General features: G+C 43.8%; 1 protein-coding gene across 3 annotated transcripts in view; it reads left to right on the forward strand.

Moving 5' to 3' along the window:
- Window positions 1-20,570, forward strand: part of LOC124787691 (DNA-binding protein D-ETS-4) — a 166,115-nt gene that overhangs the window by 131,388 nt on the left and 14,157 nt on the right. Inside the window, exon 1 of one of the 3 annotated variants that reach the window (XM_047254520.1) lies at window positions 17,157-17,316. The exons of the other annotated variants lie outside the window; for them this stretch is intronic. Coding sequence (XP_047110476.1) covers window positions 17,290-17,316 — 27 coding nt within the window. The 5' untranslated portion in view covers window positions 17,157-17,289. Of the gene's footprint in view, window positions 1-17,156; window positions 17,317-20,570 lie in introns of those variants that run through there. 3 annotated transcript variants of the gene reach the window in all.

A 20,570-nucleotide genomic window follows, 5' to 3' on the forward strand; every position in this document is an offset into this window, starting at 1 on the left:
GCTCTCATCCAGAAAGCTGGCTTGAGTATAGTGCTGTGTTAGGGGCGGTCTTGTCAGAGATGGCACGCCTTTGCATTCATCCGTCTTTCTGAACTTCTTACCCAGACAGCTATTGAGGGACCGACAGTAAATCGAGGAATTTTGCAGATATACCAGTCCTTGAGATAGGTGAAAGCAGCGATAAGTGATAAAAACTGAAAAAAATTCTAGGCGCGAATAGGTTCCAAATACGTAGCGAATCTACCCACCGAGCTACGCAATAATGGTTCAAATGGCTCTGAGCACTGTGGGACTCAACTGCTGTGGTCATAAGTCCCCTAGAACTTAGAACTACTTCAACCTAACTAACCTAAGGACATCACACACATCCATGCCCGAGGCAGGATTCGAACCTGCGACCGTAGCGGTCGTGCGGTTCCAGACTGAAGCGCCTTTAACCGCTCGGCCACTCCGGCCGGCTACCACGCAATAAACACATCTACCCTGATAATGCATATTATGAACGGGACTATCGATTAGTAGTCATCGCTTAGAAGCAGCTACCAAAAACCTTTAATTTGATAACATTCATAGTTTACGAAACATCATTGTAGCCATCTAGTAGCAGAAAGATACGGACCTGCAACGAACGCACAAGTCTCCGCTGTGTACTGTATCTCAAGATTTTAACGCTGTACCCGCTCGAAGTGCAAAAACACTTGCGAGAAAAGAAACGGTAAGTTTGCCGCTGCAGTTTCCTCCGCCTTCTTGTTCGCATTCTCTTACTTCATCTTGCGAAGCGCTTTAAACAATTAGCAGATAAACCTCTGCAATTAAGTCAGTTTCTCAGCTGCCAACAGGTTGCTAACCGGATACGCAGCGAGCGTGCATCTGTAGTAGCGCGCGTCCACACACACACACACACACACACACACACACACACACACACACACACACACACATACGCGTGAGCGCCCACACACACTTACATGCGAGCGCGGTGTGTGTGTGTGTGTGTGTGTGTGTGTGTGTGTGTGTGGTATGTACACATGCTAGCGTGACAGAGAGAGAGAGAGAGAGAGAGAGAAAGAGAGAGATAGAGACGGGGTGGGGGAGAGGAGGACTAAGACACGAGTATGAAAAGAAACTTGCTTAGCAAAAGCGACCAGATACATAGTTGAGAGGGAGAATTGAGTAAGGATACAAGACAACGAACGCAGATACAAAAACAAAAGAAGTTGAGGCGTGGAACAGCATATCGCGTAAAATGTGCATCTAAGTAGTCTGCAAAATAGTGGGCGTGGTGTCGGAAATTAAATATAGCTGGAGCTTGTTTCGGGCAAACGAGCTGCACGTGTGTGTGTGGGTAGTGACCGGTTGGCCGAAGGGCAGCTACTCTATGACAGGCCCGTGAACAAGCGCGTGTGTTTGCGCGTGGCTTTTCGCGGTTGCGGCGGTGCGTGAGTTGCGTAATGTAGGCGGTCCGCGCCGGACACAAAGAAGCGTTATGTAAAGCGAGCAGGGCTGCCCTCGCTCCACCGGACCAGAGCAACTCGAGCCGTCTTGCGCCGTGCGTGCTCATCGCAGCTCACCATCTAGAGTTGAAGACTGGGTCCGGGACAGCGCGAGACGACCGGCCAGTCACTGGCCAGTACAGACGGTAGCTAAAATAAGGCAAACACAAACGTGAATCTTCCTGGCTGATAGTGATGGTCAGTGGGATTGATTAAATTCCGTGGCAAGAAACTGCCCTGATTCGATGACAGACTGCATCGAGCAAGGCTCACATTTAGGAAGAATGGCATTCTGACGCCTCCAGATTCGACCTTTAAGGTGAATAGCGGAGTGATGATTCTTTTGCAAAAGGCAACAACCGATACTCGCTCCTAGTCCGCTAAGAGCTTATGTACCGTCTCTAACGATATCGTCGTCGACAGAACGTAAAAGATCACATTCAGAGATGCCAATGCAAATCCAAACACTTTTAGATCATGCTTTCTAAGCCCCAACTTTCATTGTACAACTACCAACATCAGCTTCCCCTACATCTTACTCCCCACTTACCTCTCCTCATCCAACTGTGTGAACAGAGCTGGTCACACAGTCTCTGAAATTATCTTCCAGCCAAAAGAGCCACCAACATCATTCAGCACAATAGCTACATGACAACGATCACTGTGCAAACCATTACCACTTGAAGATCACTTGCTTCTGTAATGCTGTTTGTTTCACACCTACTAAGATTTACTTCGAACACTTTTCTTCCGAACAAGCCTCGTGAGACCCAAAGGTACTGCCCGACCGCCGTTACATCCTAGCCGACAGGCTTCATCGGATGCGGATATGGAAGGGCATGTGGTTACCACACAACTCTCCCGACCCTTGTCAGGTTTCGAGACCGGAGTCGTTACTTCTAAATCAAATAGCTCCTCAACTGGCCTCACAAGGGCTGAGTGCTCCTCCATTGCCGGCCGGGATGGCCGAGCGGTTCTAGGCGCTACAGTCTGGAACCGCGCGACCGCTACGGTCGCAGGTTCGTATCCTACCTCGGGCATGGATGTGTATGATGTCCTTAGGTTAGTTAGGTTTAAGTAGTTCTAAGTTCTAGGGGACCGATTACCTCGGATGTTAAGTTCCACAGTGCTCAGAGCCATTTGAACCAATTTTTCGCATCCCATTTGTCAACAGCGCTTGGCAGACCCGGATGATCACCCATCCAAGTGGCTGTCAAGCCCGACAGCGCTTAACTTCGGTGATCTGACGGAAACCGGCGTTACCACTGTATCATGGCGACTGGCCCTATTAGAAACACGCAGACTGTAGGGCTGTGGAGTAATGAAATTCTGTGATTCTTTACGACCCGCTTTCTGCTCTTCACTCTTATCATACGGAACACGTCTGGCCGCAACTTTTCTCATCTTTAACTTTTCAGTTACGAGTCCCTAAATTGAAGTGAGAGACATTCTGGCTTCATATGCGATTTTATCACATATTTTTCGTCGATCCACTTTCAAAATGTCGTTAACAATAACCTATGAGGTGTCATCTGTTGCAATTGATGGCCTTTCACTTTTAGGATTGTTCGCAGTACTTACCAGACCTTCACGGAAACGAGGAGATCACCGTGATGCTGTGCTACGATCCACGACACTATTCCCACATATCTCTCGCAAAGCTTTGTTTACTTCCGCTGGGTTTTTTACACGTAGGGATTCGATTTTGATATCACTACGTGTAATCCGACCTGACTCGGTTTCAGTTTCTATTTTAAAACTGAATTCCTCACGACAGAGCCACGCGAACCAGCAGACAAATGTACGACCGTCACGTCTAAAGACTCTCTCACTGCTGACATGAATTTCAGCTCGATCACGCCACCGTATTGCGCAGGCGTAGTGTGCACCATTAAATGACCCACATATTTTGACACCAAGACTAATGAAACCGGTGGTTCGTTAGTACGTGTGTCAGCAGCTACCTTCTTAGCTATTAGGGCCAATAAGGACAAAATTCAATGTGTATATTGAGCAAGCAGTAAAGGAAACAAAAGAAATATTCGGAGTAGGAATTAAAATCCATGGAGAAGAAATAAAAACTTTGAGGTTCGCCGATGAAAAAATGGTTCAAATGGCTCTGAGCACTATGGGACTTCTAAGGTCATCAGTCCCCTAGAACTACTTAAATCTACCTAACCTAAGGACATCACAGACATCCATGCCCGAGGCAGGATTTGAACCTGCGACCGTAGCGGTCGCGCGGTTCCAGACTGTAGCGCCTAGAGCCGCTCGGCCACTCCGGCCGGCTTCGCCCATGACATTGTAATTCTGTCAGAGACAGCAAAGGACATGGAAGAGCAGCTGAACGGAATGGACATTGTCTTGAAAGGAGGATATAAGATGAACATCAACAAAAGCAAAACGAGGATAATGGAATGTAGTCGAATTAAATCGGGTGATGCTGAGGGAATTAGATTAGGAAATGGGACGCTTAAAGTAGTAAATGAGTTTTGCTATTTGGGTAGCAGAATAACTGATGATGGTCGAAGTAGAGAGGATATAAAATGTAGACTAGCAATGGCAAGGAAAGCGTTTCTGGAGAGGAGAAATTTGTTATCATCGAGTATAGATTTGAGTGTCAGGAAGTCGTTTCTGAAAGTATTTGTATGGAGTGTAGCCATGTATGGAAGTGAAACATGGACGATAAATAGTTTGGAGAAGAAGAGAATAGAAGCTTTCGAAATGTGGTGCTACAGAAGAATGCTGAAGATAAGATGGGTAGACCACATAACTAATAAGGAGGTATTGAATAGAATTGGGGAGAAGAGGAGCTTGTGGCACAACTTGACTAGAAGAAGGGATCGGTTGGTAGGACATGTTCTGAGGCATCAAGGGATCACCAATTTAGTATTGGAGGGCAGCGTGGAGGGTAAAAATCGTAGAGGGAGACCAAGAGATGAATACACTAAGCAGATTCAGAAGGATGTAGGTTGCGGTAGATACTGGGAGATGAAGAAGCTTGCATAGGATAGAGTAGCATGGAGAGCTGCATCAAACCAGTCTCTGGACTGAAGAGCACACACGCAAGGACAAAAATGTCCGAACTGTCGGTCCTACCGCTCGCCCCGAAGATGTCTGGGGGTTTACGCAGTCGAAGTGAGGTATTGTTTACTGCAATAGCCAAACTTGATCCACCAACAGGACTGAGTGCAGGGGACAAACGTAGCGATAGAACAGGCGAGACGCGTGGTAGGGAAGTGTCGGCGAAGAGGGGCGGGTCGCGGTGAGCTAGAGCGGCGCGTAGGAGCGGCCGCCGCCGCAGCGGCGCTGGGGAATTCTCAAGGTGAGCGGGCGCGCCAGGTGAGGAGTCCTTGGAGCAGGCAGCGCGCCTTCCTGGTCGCTGTTACCACCGGCCCGGGCCCCCGGCCTCTCCACTCGTAAGCCAGCGCATTCCTCCCACGCGCCCGCTGCCTTCCCTTCTCTCCGTTCCCCATTTAACGACACCTCTACCGTGTTACGTCCAGTTCTCTGCCACACTCCAAGACTACACCAAAACACACACACACAGACATGTAGGCACATGCTCAATTCAAACGCTTAGGCCTGTTTATTTCTACAAATTAATCATGGCTGGCGTGGGACGGTGTACTTTTTATTCGCCTTGAAACAATCAGATATGGCCGCCAAGAAAGTGCAATATGACTCAGTTTACTGACGATTAGCCTCGATATCACTATCATACTCTTGACCTAGTGGCTCATAATCTTCTCCACTTTTTAGACGTAATATGACTCCCACAGCCGCGCGGTATTAGCCAGCGGTCTAAGGCGCTGCAGTCACGGACTGTGCGGCTGGTCCCGGCGGAGGTTCGAGTCCTCCCTCGGGCATGTGTGTGTGTGTGTGTGTGTGTGTGTGTGTGTGTGTGTGTGTGCTCGTCCTTAGGATAATTTAGTTTAAGTAGTGTGTAAGCTTTGGGACTGATGACCTTAGCAGTTAAGTCCCATAAGATTTCACACACATTTGAACATTTTTATGACCCCCACACGTGCATCAACGAATATAAGTTCCGGTTGGTTTAATTAAAGTGCACCTACTCGTATTTTCTGGTTAAATAGCCATACGATAATTATAGCATATATATTCTGGTTAAATAGCCTTACGATAATTATAGCCCACACTGGTGTGGGCTGTAATTATCGTACGGCTATTTAACCAGAAAAATATATGCCACTGCTGACTTGAAAACCGAAGAAAATGATACTTAACGCCATAATAATGGCTTAAGCAAACTGAAAACAACATTGAAATAAATGTAACCGCAGTAAGTGGATGGCACCTTTGCTCAGGCATAAGACGCAGTAGGTTAACATACAGGTATTGATCACGGAAGCTGCAAGCCAAGGTCAAAGATCAAGGTCAGAAAAACAAGTTACAGAATATGTGTACGCTATAGAACAGTCACAGATAGATGCACGGGCACTCAAATTACAATAAAAGAAGATACAATTGCATAAGAAGTTCTTGGCTCAAATGGCTCTAAGCACTATGGGACTTAACATCTGAGGTCATCAGTCCCCTAGACTTAGAACTACTTAAACCTAACTAACCTAAGGTCATCACACACATCCATGCCCGAGGCAGGATTCGAACCTGCGACCGTAGCAGCAGCGCGGCTCCGGACAGAAGCGCCTAGAACCACTCGGTCACAGCGGCCGAGAAGTTTTTCCTCAGTATAATTATTTTCTTTTCTTTTTATTATTTTTGTACTGATGGGAAAAAATTCTTACACTATTTTATCTTCTTTTGTTCTAAAAAAATAATTGTCGTGTGACTAGGGCCTCCCGTAGGGTAGCCCGTTAGCCGGGTGCAAGTCTTTCGCTTTGACGCCGCTTCGGTGACTTGCGCGTCGATGGGGATGAAGTGATCATGATTAGGACAACACAACACCCAGTCCCTGAGCGAAGAAAATCTCTGATCCAGCCGGGAATCGAACCCGGGCCCTTAGGATTGAAATTCTCTCTCGCTGACCACTTTTTTCCCCCTTGATCTCATGTAGTTCGTTGCATCTGCTCGTGGCGGACGTCGCAAGACACCCGTTTCAGTTCGTCGTTGATCCATTAACCTTTGCCCGAGTTCGAGTCTCGGTCCGGCACACAGTTTTAATCTGCCAGGAAGTTTCATATCAGCGGACACTCCGCTGCAGAGTGAAAATCTTATTGTGGTACCTGTACATGTCGGAGAAAAACATTGTGGTAGAAAAGTTAGAGGCAGGTGCTGGACGTCCAATAGAGCAAAATTCTCCGTGTAAACATACGTCGAAAATACACCGATGTGGTACTACGGCCATAAATGACAGCCAATAAAAGTGCGCGCGGGAATGTATCCATTCGAACCAGCTTGCCCCAGCTACGATGAAGAATGCAATTGCTAAGGGATCAGGTGAACACTCTTAAAGCCACTCAAACTTTAAATTTCTATCCATGGCTAGTTACGTTAGACACGTTCTCTACGAAATAGAATTGTTTTTAACGGCGTTTGACAGCTTTTGGGATTACTCGATAACGTTCATAGTTGGACTTTTCTTTGAAAGACGCCAGGACTTTTAAGGCCGAAATCTGCTAACATTGTGCTGCTTTAGTTCAACTTTGTAAATATACCTAACAGAACAGAAACTGAGCTCTGCTGGCAGATTAAGACATTAGCATAGGCACATATTCCAGTTTCTTCCCAAAGCGCTTGAGTGCCATGTCAATCACTTCTCGGGCGCCGTATTATTGTCTTACTGAGTGCCAAATCATTCACTTCCTTTTATAAGTTATGGAAAACAGAATAAAGTTTAACATGTGATTCTGTATATGGTTGATGCTACATTTCCATAAATAAAAACGTCGGGAGTTCTATATAAATAGATGTGAGGCATGTTGTGCAATCATGATAGTATCTACATCTACAGCTCTCAACAAAGAGCATGGTAGACGGTATTTTTCTAGGCACTGTTCTATTGGCTTCTGAGCAAATTACGATATTAAGGAATATCTGACCAGATTTCTTGTTATTCTGAGGACATCCTGATAACTGTTTACGGTAAATGATCTTATGGGTTACGCTGGAAGCTCTGTGGGGCGTTTTGTAGATGACGCTAATTATGTAGGGAAGCCGCAACGCCAGTAAATTGGGCGAAGCGCAGGGATACATACAAGAGAAGAGTCTCGACATATGTAAATGAAACGTAAGTGCGCGTAAATTAGCACAAATGCTCATTATTAATCGATTATTGGCCGTCAATCGCCGCAAAACAGCTACAACAGTAAAATATCTAGAAATACACGTCTTGAGCGACCTGAAATGGAGAACCTACATGCAACCAGCCGTCGGAAAACAGATGCTACGCAAATTCATTGGATGCTCCGAAGGGGTAGCTTACAAAACGCATATTCTAGCGATTTTTAAATACTACTCGTCAGTCGGGGTCATTATCAAATAAGACTCAGACAGATATATATATATATATATATATATATATATATATATATAGAGAGAGAGAGAGAGAGAGAGAGAGAGAGAGAGAGAGAGAAGATCCAAAGCAGAGCAGCGCATTTCGACAGGAAGATGCTAGTTCAACTATAGTGACAGTCGCTACAAGAGGAGCTTTATGTGTCACAGAGAGGTTTACCGATTAAAATTCCGAGAGTTCACATACCACGATGAAGCAAACAACATTTTACTTGCTCCCAGATACATCTGGCGAACTGACCAAAACGGTAAGAGCTCACCTGGAGACCAAATGGTGGTGCTTGCGGATGACAGATTAAGCAGTGCAGAATAATACACTGAAGAATTCTTGTCAGTTAATTGCCCGACATCGCAGGGAGGTTCCTACTTCGACTATTTGCTCGTCTATCTCCGTCTTCAGCTCGCTCATGTACATGGACTTCCTATATCCTTCGTTTTAGTTTTCTACTTCTCATGTCAGCCGGCCGAAGTGGCCGTGCGGTTAAAGGCGCTGCAGTCAGGAACCGCAAGACCGCCACGGTCGCAGGTTCGAATCCTGCCTCGGGCATGGATGTTTGTGATGTCCTTAGGTTAGTTAGGTTTAACTAGTTCTAAGTTCTAGGGGACTAATGACCTCAGCAGTTGAGTCCCATAGTGCTCAGAGCCATTCTCATGTCATTTGAGACCGACGCGAAAAATTTGTTACGCCTACCTAAGATACATACTTAGAACGGGTAAACACGGTTGAGGACAATTCCATTCGTTAAGGTATTTTCATGAAGGAACTGCCGTCAGTGTGTAGAATACCGCGCAGATAATACAGTAGCTGACTTGACGCTTCCAGGAGATGAGGACGCTGTCGGAATGGTTTTCCAGCAAAAATCGTCAAGAAGAAACAAAAGTACGCGGTATTGATGACGCTTGAGCAGGGACTCGCGCACCGGCTAGACTCCCGTGCCGGAAGACACGAGGAAAGAAGGCGTCCAGAGCGACCGCCGGTACGTCACCGGAGCTTCCGGCCAGCGGAGGGAAGCCCGGAAAAAATGCCGATCTCGCGAGACGATCGGCCAGTCGTCTGCAGAGGTTTAGCATGCGCGGCTCGCAAGCTCAGTTCTCGCTGCGGTACCCCAAGAGCTCTGATGGTGGCAAAATCTGCGACCTGGCTAAGCATCTGGTACGTACGTCTTACTAAGCTCGGTAGTCATTGGCATTCTATGTGGAGAAGCAGCTCTAGAATAGGCACTACGCTGAGTGCGCAAGACATGGAGAAGTCTGATTGCGTTAGAGAGGTGTTTTCCCAGTCTCATTTTGGCAAACACTGAAAAAAGTAACTGTTGCTTCGAAGATCAGTGTTTCTCAAACAGATAGTCTCCACAGGAAAATTGCCTTTTTATAGAGAGAAAAATGATTTAGATGTAGCCTTTTGCATCAGCAGTTAATCTGTGATTCGATGCTTCGTTGGCCTTTTTGTGTCAGTGTTTAGTTCTAGCAACACACTGCACACAATTATAGGGTTAGCCTCGAACAGCTGGGAAACGATCTGAATGTAGAAGCAGAGAATCGTTGCAACAATTATTAAATTGGTGGCAATGGAATGAGAAATAATAAGAACTGGAATTACTTAACGGCACATCACCCTTACGCTGACTGGGGCTTAGATTGAATTAATTCTATAGTAAATAAGAAGACTGTTGAACAGCGTAAGTAAGTTTATTGTCGAGTAAAAACTATCTCTAGCAACGCCAAGGCGAGGGGAGGTGCTTCATGCCCAACATCTAAAAATATTGTAATATACTCAATTAATTTAAATTTTAAAATTTTGAAAAATATATATTTTAGTGTATTCTTCTACATATTCCATATACGTTTTAAATTTTTCAGTTAAACTTACCCAAAAATATTAGGTAGTGGAAGTCACTTTCCCCAATGAATGTCGTATTCAATATTTTTAGGTTCATGGCCTTACTTACACACCAGTATCTCCTTAAAAAGCAACAGCAACAGCAATGAAATCTGCTTTCTTAAATTTTTTGTGGTTGTCATAAAAGTTGATAAAACACATTATTGAAAGTGCGTTGATATTGCTAATAGTGAGCTAAAAGATATTTTCAGATTCTGGACTCTACTTACCTCTTTAAAAGTATGTTGTTAGCATACTCCAACAACATTAACGACTTTTGTCATTTTTTAAATTGTTTTTAGGGTAGGCGTAAAGTACCCCCCCCCCTCCCCCCTGGTAACTCGCGTTATGGAAAGTGCCTTTGTATTGCTGCGGTTAAAGCAGCAATCTCGATATTTTCACGCTACATCATAGTCCAGTTTTGCTCAGTCATTAGCATAAGAAACAGCGATATTTTGCTTATCGGCCCATAGGGGCAGCTGTAGAAATCTTGCACTTCATTAGTTGGCAAGCAGCTAACGAGAGGAAACAGATGAATGGTTAAGTCAACCATGTAACGCCATCTCTTGACATGCGCGACAACTGCACTGCAGCGCGTTGCTTGCGTCCACAACTGCAATTAGAGTACACAGCCACACGTGTCATCACTCTCATCGATATTGTTATTATGTTCAGTGTACAGTACTGTGGCAATCTGCGGAATGATTTTCTGTGTACGATCTTTTACTTTAAATGTAAGATACGCGTTTCGTCACAATATGCTCTAATACCAACAGCAAAATTTCCTGTTTTTTACTCACACGTGGGCAATTTGTTGATAAGAATTGGATCTCAAACAGCCCGCTTTACTCCTCAGATTAAAGAACGAGAAAAATACTGAACTTTTATTTAAAAGTTTACAAAATAGCTGCGGCCGTAGGAATACAAGAGAGTCCAGTACATTTAAAATGAAGAAGCATCTACCAAATAGCTTCGAGCAGGATTATAGACAAATTTGCTGCATACTGTCTAAAGGCAAACGCGAAAATGAATGATTGACGCGTTTTAAAATGATTGCAACTGATTTTGAGCGACAGTTTGTTATTAAGAGATTTGGGCCCATCAATTACAAGAAACCAAACAACAACCACCGCAGCGAGCCGAAGTCTGTGGCCCTGCACCAAAAAAAGGCGAGGACGATTGCATCTGCCAGATAGTTTACGGTTAGCGATTTTTAATGTAAAACGATTTCTTTTAATCGGTTACGTTGCAAAGGATGAAACAGGTACAGACGGGAGTGTTACGCATGTCTTCTGGACAAAGAGAATAAAAAAAATTTACCATCAGAAGAGGCTTGGATAAGCGGAAACCTATTGTTACAAGCAAATAAATTTGTGACAATATATGTTTTTAGTGTAGTGAACTTATGGGAACCACTGATGGGTATTTTACAGAACTCACAGAACCGCGCTTCTGAAGTAGTACACTTTGTGTGCTGACCGAAATATATTAATTCGGACATTTTCGTCTGGATTGCGGTATTTATATAGAGAGAAATAATTCGTAACAACATTAGACTCAAGCTGCAGTGTTGAATTCAATATTGATTTTCGTATGTTGGTGTGAAAACTACATTGCTAAGGGATAAAATTACCTAGGAACAGTATGAAGAGCCACAAAAAAGGATCAAAATAGAGCATCTTGTCACGTGCAATAAGCCAAACTCGGAATGCTCTGCATCATGGTAATGTGAACCTTGCATCCATGCAATAAGATTCCATACAGCTGTGAAGATGTTACGCGGCCTTGTTCGTGTCACGGCGGAAGGTTGGCAAGCGTGCGACAAGTAGGACGCGAGGCGCAGTGGGTCGCCGGCCCACCTGCTACGGCAGACAGCGCATTGCCAGACGCCCAAATAACCAGTTGACTTGACTCCTCCCACTCCCCCTCCCTCCCCCCTCCTGAAGAGCGTTGCGCAACACTAATAATCGGGTGGTCATAGGCAGCGTTGCGTGCAAAGTTGAAATCTCCTTTGTTTAATCAACTACTGATGACTAACAAATATTTTGTACAGGTTTAAGACGAGTTATTCATTCTGCGGATAACATGTCACATCCTTTTTCTGAATACAGGGTCTCAACAAATCCTTGTATTTGTCAATTTCTTTCATTTTCGATGCCATTCGCGGGCGAGTGTGGCCTTTTGAGGTGAAGTCTTTTAGCATTTTAAAAGGTCTGAGAAACGCTACATTATAAGACTGACTTAATTCATTACAAATTATACAATTATTGCTGAGGATCTAGTGCAACCTAGTGATATGGAAGATAAAAAGGAGGCCATAGATAATGGATCTTGAAAAATACCTTAGGAAGAAAACCAATGGATTTGAAAACCATGTAATACGCATATTAAAATCTTTGGAATCCGTAATTGCAATTAAATTACGTCCATATTGAACAGGCTGCAAACTGTTCAATTATTTATGTAATGAAAATAGTCACCTGATCACATCAAAGTGCAGTAGTCACTCACAGACGGTAGATGGCAGCACAAGTGGTGGAGGATATACACTTCTTCTTCTTCATGTGCCGTCTCCTCTAAGAAGGTTGGCTGTCATCATGGCAATTTCTGATCTTGATTTGGCTGATCTAAGGAGTTCTGATGTTGAACAGTTGTACCAATTTTTTAAATTGTCAATCCAGGATGTCCGTCTTCTACCCCTCGTTCTCTTCCCACAAATTTTCCCTTCTAGTATTATTTGCAATATTTTGTAATTTACTCCCCTAATAACATGGCCTAAATATTGTAGCTTCCTTACTTTAATAGTTTTAATTAATTCTTTTTCCTTTCCCATTCTTCTTAGGACATCTTGATTAGTAATCCTCGACACCCAACTAATTCTAAGTATTCTTCTATATGCCCACATTTCAAAAGCTTCTAAACTGTTCATGTCCTTCTTTTTCAATGTCCACGCTTCCATTCCGTATAATAATTTTGAGAATACATAGCGTCTTAGCAACCTCATTTTTGTGTTTAAACAAATGTCTCTCGAACAGAATGCATTTTTCATCTTATTAAAGATACTTCTGGCCTGTCCTATTCTCGATTTAATTTCTTCTGAGCTTTCAATCTCCTCATTTACAATTGTTCCGAGATATTTAAATTTACGTACTTGATCGTCTCTTTCCCTATTGATTGTAAGATTTTCTTGTTGGTGTGTTTTAGATATCACCATGAACTTAGTCTTGCTTACGTTAAGAGTCAAGCCAAATTCTTCACTTTTTTCTGCGACTTTGTCAAGAAGTAATTGTAGATCTTTGAGGTTTCCAGCTAGTAGTACAGTGTCATCAGCAAACCTAACATTGTTAATGTTTAGCCCATTCACTTTAATGCCAGCTATTTCATCTGATAGAGCTGCCTGGAATATGTCTTCTGAATACATATTAAACAATAAGGGTGAGAGAACGCAACCTTGTCTCACACCCCTCTTTATTTCTATATCATTCGATAACTCATTTTCTACCTTCACGGTTGCGGTTTGATTGTAGTAGAGGTTATATATAATGCGGATGTCTTTCTTATCAAGTGTTTTCTTTTCTAACAATTCTATGAGATGATCATGACGAACTTTGTCAAATGCTTTATTATAATCCAGGAAGCACACATATAGTGGCTGGTTAACCTCCATACATCGTTGCGCTAATATATTAAAAGCAAACAATGCTTCTCTTGTACCGAGGGAACTTCTAAAACCGAATTGTGTTTCACTTATACCTTCTTCTACTTTTTTGTATATTCGTTGGTGTATAACTTTTAGAAATATCTTTAAGGTGTGACTCATTAAGCTTATTGTACGGTGATCATTACAAGTTTTGGCATTAGCCTTTTTGGGTAATGTAACAAAGGTAGATGTCAACCAATCCCTAGGAATAATTCCCGAATTATAAATATCATTAAACAATTGTACAAATATATCTATATGGTCTATTCCTATGAGTTTCAGGATGTCATTTGGTATCTTATCCGGTCCAGGGGCTTTGATTTGTTGATAACATGTAATATTTCTTCTTTCGATATGCTTGGTCCTCGTTCTCCGATCATGTTATCATAAAATTTTTGATCTTTTCTTGTATCTTCAAATAGTTCTTTGACATATTCTGTCCACCTGTCCAGTTTACCTTTAACATCAGGAATTATTTTGTCATTTTTATCTAACAATAAACTTGTACTTTTCTTTTTGTTAAGTCCAGATAAATCTTTAACTTTTTTGTGTAAGTTGAAACTATCATGTCTTGTTTCATAACTCTCAATTTCAGAGCATTGTTCCTTGTACCATTCTTCTTTTGCTCGCCGTGTTTCTTTTCGTATTTCTGCATGTAATCTTTTATACTCACTTTCATCTCTATTTTTAAGTATTCTTCTTTGTTCCATCAATTGTAATATCTTCTCTGTCATCCACTTCTTTTTCATGTTGTTGTGTTTGGTCGCCATTGTGTTTTTACATGCATTATTTAATGTGTCTTTTATAAGTTCCCATTTGCCATCAATGTCTTCTGTTTGATTATTCTTTATCCTAACTAATTCCTTATTAATCTCTTCAGAAGTCTTTTGTTTAGTCAAGGGGTCTCTTAGAATAGTTGTATTTATATAGTCCTTCTTTTGTTTCTTTTGTATGGCTTTCAGTTTCACATGGAACTTTGCTACTAAAAGGTTATGATCAGAAAATATATCAGCTCCTGGATATGTTTTCACACCATGAATAGAATTTTTGTACCTCTTGTTTATAAGTATGAAATCGATTTGATTTCTGCAAACTTCTTCATTACAGTCTCTTGGTGATTTCCAAGTATAAAGTCTTCGTTTAGGGAGTTTAAAAAATGTGTTTGTAATAGACAGATTGTTTTCCTGGCAAAATTGTGACAGCAAATCTCCTCTTTCATTTCTTGTTCCTAAACCAAAAGGTCCAATAAGATCACCTTCACTTCCTTCACCTATTTTGGCATTAAAATCTCCCATGATGATAATAATGTCTCTGCTTTTTGAGGTTCCTATTGCTTGTGTTAATTCTTCATAAAATTTTCCTATTTCTTCTTGGTCTTTGTCGGCTGTTGGAGCATAGATTTGGATTAAATTAATATTTGTTTGTTTCGTTTGTAAATGTAGACTGATTACTCTATCTGAGATTGGTAAAATGCTTTTGACAGATTTACTAGCATACTCATCTAAAATTATTCCTACCCCATTCCTGTGCTGGCTATTAAAATTGCTACACCAAGAAGAAATGCAGATGATAAACGGGTATTCATTGGACAAATATATTATACTAGAACTGACATGTGACTACATTTTCACGCAATTTCGGTGCATATATCCTAAGAACTCAGTGCCCAGAACAACCACCTCTGGCCGTATTAATGGCCTTGATACGCCTGGGCATTGAGTCAAATAGAGCTTGGATGGCGTGTACAGGTACAGCTGCCCATGCAGCTTCAAGAGTAATGACGCGTATTGTGATGAGCCAGTTGCTCGGCCACCATTGACCAGCCAAGACGTTTTCAATTGGTGAGAGATGTGGAGAATGTGCTGGCCAGGGCAACAGTTGAACATTTTCTGTACCCAGAAAGGCCCGTACAAGACTTGCAACATGCAGTCGTGCATTATCCTGCTGAAATGTAGGGTTTCGCAGGGGTCGAATGAAGGGTAGAACCACGGGTCGTAACACATCTGAAATGTAACGTCGACTGTTCAAAGTGCCGTCAATACGAACAAGAGGTGACCGAGACGTGTAACCAATGGTACCCCATACCATCACGCCGGTTGATACGCCAGTATGGCGATGACGAATAGACGCTTCCAATGTGCGTTCACCGCGATGTCGCCAAACACGGATGCCACCATCATGATGCTGTAAACAGAACCTGGATTCATCCGATAAAATGATGTTTTGCCATTCGTGCACCCAGGTTCGTCATTGAGTACACTATCGCAGGCGCTCCTGTCAGTGATGCAGCGTCAAGGGTAATCGCAGCCTTAGTCTCCGAGCTAATAGTCCATGCTGCTGCAAACGTCGTCGAACTGTTCGTGCAGATGGTTGTTGTCTTGCGAACGTCCCCATCTGTTGACTCAGGGATCGAGACGTGGCTGCACGATCCGTTACAGCCATGCGGATAAGATGCCTGTCATCTCGACTGCTAGTGATACGAGGCCGTTGGGATCCATCGCGGCGTTCCGTGTTACCCTCCTGTACCTACCGATTCCATATTCTGCTAACAATCATTGGATCTCGACTAACGCGAGCAGCAATGTCGCGATACGATAAACCGCAATCGCGATAGGCTACAATCCGACCTTTATCAAATTCGGAAACGTGATGGTCCGCATTTCTCCTCCTTACACGAGGCATCACAACAACGTCTCACCAGGCAACGCCTGCTGTTTGTGTATGAGAAATGGGTTAGAACCTTCCCTCGTTTCAGCACGTTGTAGGTGTCGGCACGGGCGCCAACCTTGCGTGAATGCTCTGAAAAGCTAATCATTTGCGCGTCACAGCATCTTATTCTTGTCGGTTAAATTTCGCGTCTGTAGCACGTCATCTTCGTGGTGTAGCAATTTCAATGGCCAGTAGTGTAATTTATTGCCGCATATAAAAGTAATGTCGAAACATAGAGTACGTCTTCCTGAACACACTGCTGCCAGTTCCATATTTGTACACTGAATAGTTCGCCTGTTTGAACGAGTTGAATGGAATGTAACATTATGCGTGCGTTCTGAGCCAGACACGGCAGACGAGTCACACCGAGGGCCTTCTCAATGAAGGGAGGTAGTGAGAAGAAAGTCGTTCATCAGAGAATACGCTTCGAATTTTTTATTCATATGGAATTGAGAACTTTCTTAGAGAATGTTCTTTTGCTCTGAGAATCTTGGGGGTTCTTTTTTTTTTTTATTCTTATTCATAGGACCGAATATGTGGGCTGTCCGTACTGCTGCCGCCACAAACAACAGTGCTACTTGGATAAAGAGAAAGGAATTCTTCGCGTTATACTGCGAGCAGTGTGTGTGTGTGTGTGTGTGTGTGTGTGTGTGTTGCGCCACCTCTCTCGGGAAGGCCAGACGGCGAAGAGCGAACAAAGGAAAAGATATGGGCGTGGTCAGAGTCACGGCATACCGCATCTTCTGGTACAGAAAGAGACGCGCGGCGAAGGGGCAGTAGCGGCCGAGAGACGAGTGCCATTGGTGGAGCAGGGCCGTGAGGGGAGTGGAGGGTGAGGGCGTGGGCGCGCCGCGGCGCAGCCGAGCAGGTGCGTGCCGTGAGTCAGGGGCGAACCGTTAGCTAGGATAGAGCTAGCACGGCACGCCGCGCGGCGCGGACCGAGCCGCCTAGCCAGTCACTCAGTCAGGCAGCAGTCGCCATCGCGGGCACCCACAGCGCGGACCAGCGTCGCCATGCTGCCCTACTGTCAGTCCGCAGAGGTGAGCCCCGCACCACCGCTCTACTACTTCTACGCAGCGCGCAGATGACACCCCAAATGCTTTGTTCTCGGCTGAAAGCGCTGCAGTGCCGTCAGGCGTTGCTTTCAACAGCACTACGTGTGCATCGCACCCGTGCCTCGGGCTGCGTTATTACGCTTCTACCAGTTCGGTGGTGCCTGGAACACAGAAGTTCGCGTCTTCCGTCTTTCTGTATCTACACCCTGCAAAGTAGTGAAGTCCATGGCAGAGCGTACTTCCTAAAGTAACACGTATTAGGTTTTCTTCCCGTTTCATTCGCGTTGGAGCGCGTGAAGCGACGCCGCTTAAATGGCTCTATGCTGCCTGTAATTAGTCTAACCTTCGCGGTCCCTAAGGCTGCGATATGCATGTGTAATACCCCTAGATTTCTCCCGAAATATTTCTCCTCGAATCATTGCAAATAGGCTTTCGCAGACAGTAGGCTGCCAGTTAACGTTTTTAAGCCTTTCTCAGACACTCTCCCATGGATCAAACAAACATGAGACCATTTGTGCTGCCCTTCTTTGTACTTTATTATTCGGTATTGGTCCCACACAGTCGAGCAGTATTCCAGAATGGCTCGCACCAGTGTTTCGCAAGCAATCACCTGTGTAGCTCTACTGCATTTTCGTAGTATCCTCTAAATGGAGCGAAGTCTGCCACTTGCTTTAGCTAAGACTGATCCTATGCTATCATTCCATTTCAAACCTCCACAGATCGTTTCACCTTGTTATTTGTATGATCTGATTAATTCCAATTGTCTCACAGATATTGTAATCATACAATACTTCATTCCTGGGTTTTGTAAAATGCACGGTTTTACGTTAATGAACATCCAGAGCAAACAGCCAATTTATCAAGATCTGACTGAATATCTGTGCAGTTTTTATCAAACAAATTAAAGGTAACAACGTCATCTGCAAAAGCCTGAGCTCACGATTAAAGTTTTTGTTATTGCTCTGTTTTTTGTTTATTCGATCGACCCCTTAGTTCCTTCTCGGTGCCGTGAGGCCTCCAGAAAATAGTAAAGTGAATGTATGTTTGCGATGTCATTGCTGCTGGCCTTACGCTACTGAAACGACCGTGTGAGTTACACGCTTCACAGCCACTGAAAAATTTCGTTAGACTGAGGGAAATCCAAATCTTGACTTTTGCAGTTGTGGTCGATTACAGTACCCGCGGTACTTCGATGAGTAGTGGAAATTAGTCATCATCAAAATAGTTAAGTTCGGTGAGGCCATTAATTCGATGTGGTCTTGTTAAACATTCTCTGATGATGAAGGAAATCCATTGTAGTGAATAAACAAAAGTTGTATATGGCTCCCAGCTTCGTGCAAGCGTTTCAATTTGGCGTCAATTTGACGCATTCCGCGCCAACTTCATTGCTTGTTGATTCAAACAGCTTCTACTTTGGCCCCACTACGCAGATTTTTTACATGATCACTCGGAACCGAATCCACGACCTCTGCGCCAGCAACTACCGATGCCAACCACTAACCACTTGGGCTCCCATCACGTTTTCGTCTTACCACTGCGTGTCGATCAATCACGGATAAAATAAAATAAGTAAATGCAGTTTATTTTCAACCAAGAGCCACAGCATCTGGCAGTATGGAACTGCAGTTTGAATACTGAGAGATCACCATTGTGTCTCGATCGACACAACCTCTGTGAGGCGCCACAACCCTCGATTACGCATCTCTTGTGTTCAAAAATGAGTTTTACGGTTGCTTGGTTTTGAGCGCGTGTTGAAGATGGGTCTACAGAGGTTGTGGAACCGAACATTCGATCGGAGGACGTATTCTAAAGAAAGCAGTGTCCTGAATTTTACAGTCGCGTGTCGGAAGAATTATGAAGTGTAATTCTCCAGTAGGGAATGTCGTCCACGATTTGTGCATTTTTGAAAGTTGAAGTTTTATTCTAATCTCGTGACATGATTTTGTTACTCTTTTCGACAAAGGAAGCAGTAAACTAACTGTGGCATCTCAACGATTCCGCTTAATTGACTCTGCCCATCCCACTCGAAACAATGCTAATGCTGAAACAATCCGTCATCAACAAGGAGAGATTTTCAGCGAAGTGAGTAAGGAATAGGAATCTTATAATACGTATGATGAAATTCAAAAAGCTTAACGTTTTCAATATTAATTCAGTTCTCGTGACTAATTAAATGATTTTCGGCGTATTGTAATGTGAGCAACCTAACATTTTTTATAGTTATGAGCGCTGTTGTAAAAAATCTATCAACCTTGTTGGGTGCTGAACAACATTCCCTGCTACATGATTTGCTTTCACGCCTGCAAGGTCAAAGAATCGGATCGCACCTACGCCGCCATGCTGCTGTGTACCGCATTTTCAACAAATGCTTTCACCGGTTCTTCCTGGTGCTTGGCACTTGGAAATAATAAGTTATTGTAAATGCTATTTCAGCCCCATACTCGTTTTTTCTGCGTTTCAGTAATGGAAGTATGACGTTACGAAAAGAGAGTTATTGCAGTACGATGTTCATGAACTATACAATTTTCCAAGCCCTGTTGCGTTTCTTATTCATCGATATGGCTTCATTTGCCTCATACTTAGACTGTTGAAAACATTTCTGACTGCAGTTTGGAGGAAAAGCATTCTGCCTGATCACTCTGCCATCGCAATTTTTGAAGATTGCGACCCCCACTAGCCTCTTGTTTTCCGACGCCCTAATTTTTGTCGTGGGGCAATGACTCCTGACTGATACAGCTGTGTCTTCAGGCTAGAGCATTAACCCCTAGCTGTTGCCGGCCACTTTCTCTCGATCGTAGAAAGCGGAGGAGTGGACGGACGGAGGCTGTAGTGAAAGTGCGACAAGACCACCGACCCTCACGAAAAACGCGAGGTTCACCACACTGTGGTCAGCTAGCCCATTCGCGGTAGGTTCAGACAACACAGAGCTTACCCGTGACTTTCCAGTTGCGCTTTATTCCCCAGCAAGCGAATTACTGTTCAAATGGTTCAAATGGCTCTGAGCACTATGGGACTCAACATCTGTGGTCATAAGTCCCCTAGAACTTAGAACTACTTACACCTAACTAACCTAAGGACATCACACACATCCATGCCCGAGGCAGGATTCGAACCTGCGACCGTAGCGGTCACGCGGTTCCAGACTGAAGCGCCTTTAACCGCACGGCCACGAATTACTGTTGCGCGGGAGATTGGTTGGTTGGAAAATCAATGGTGGTTTTGGAGTCGATTTTTGTTAC

This window comes from Schistocerca piceifrons, chromosome 3, assembly GCF_021461385.2.
Source record: "Schistocerca piceifrons isolate TAMUIC-IGC-003096 chromosome 3, iqSchPice1.1, whole genome shotgun sequence".
NCBI lineage: Eukaryota > Metazoa > Arthropoda > Insecta > Orthoptera > Acrididae > Schistocerca > Schistocerca piceifrons.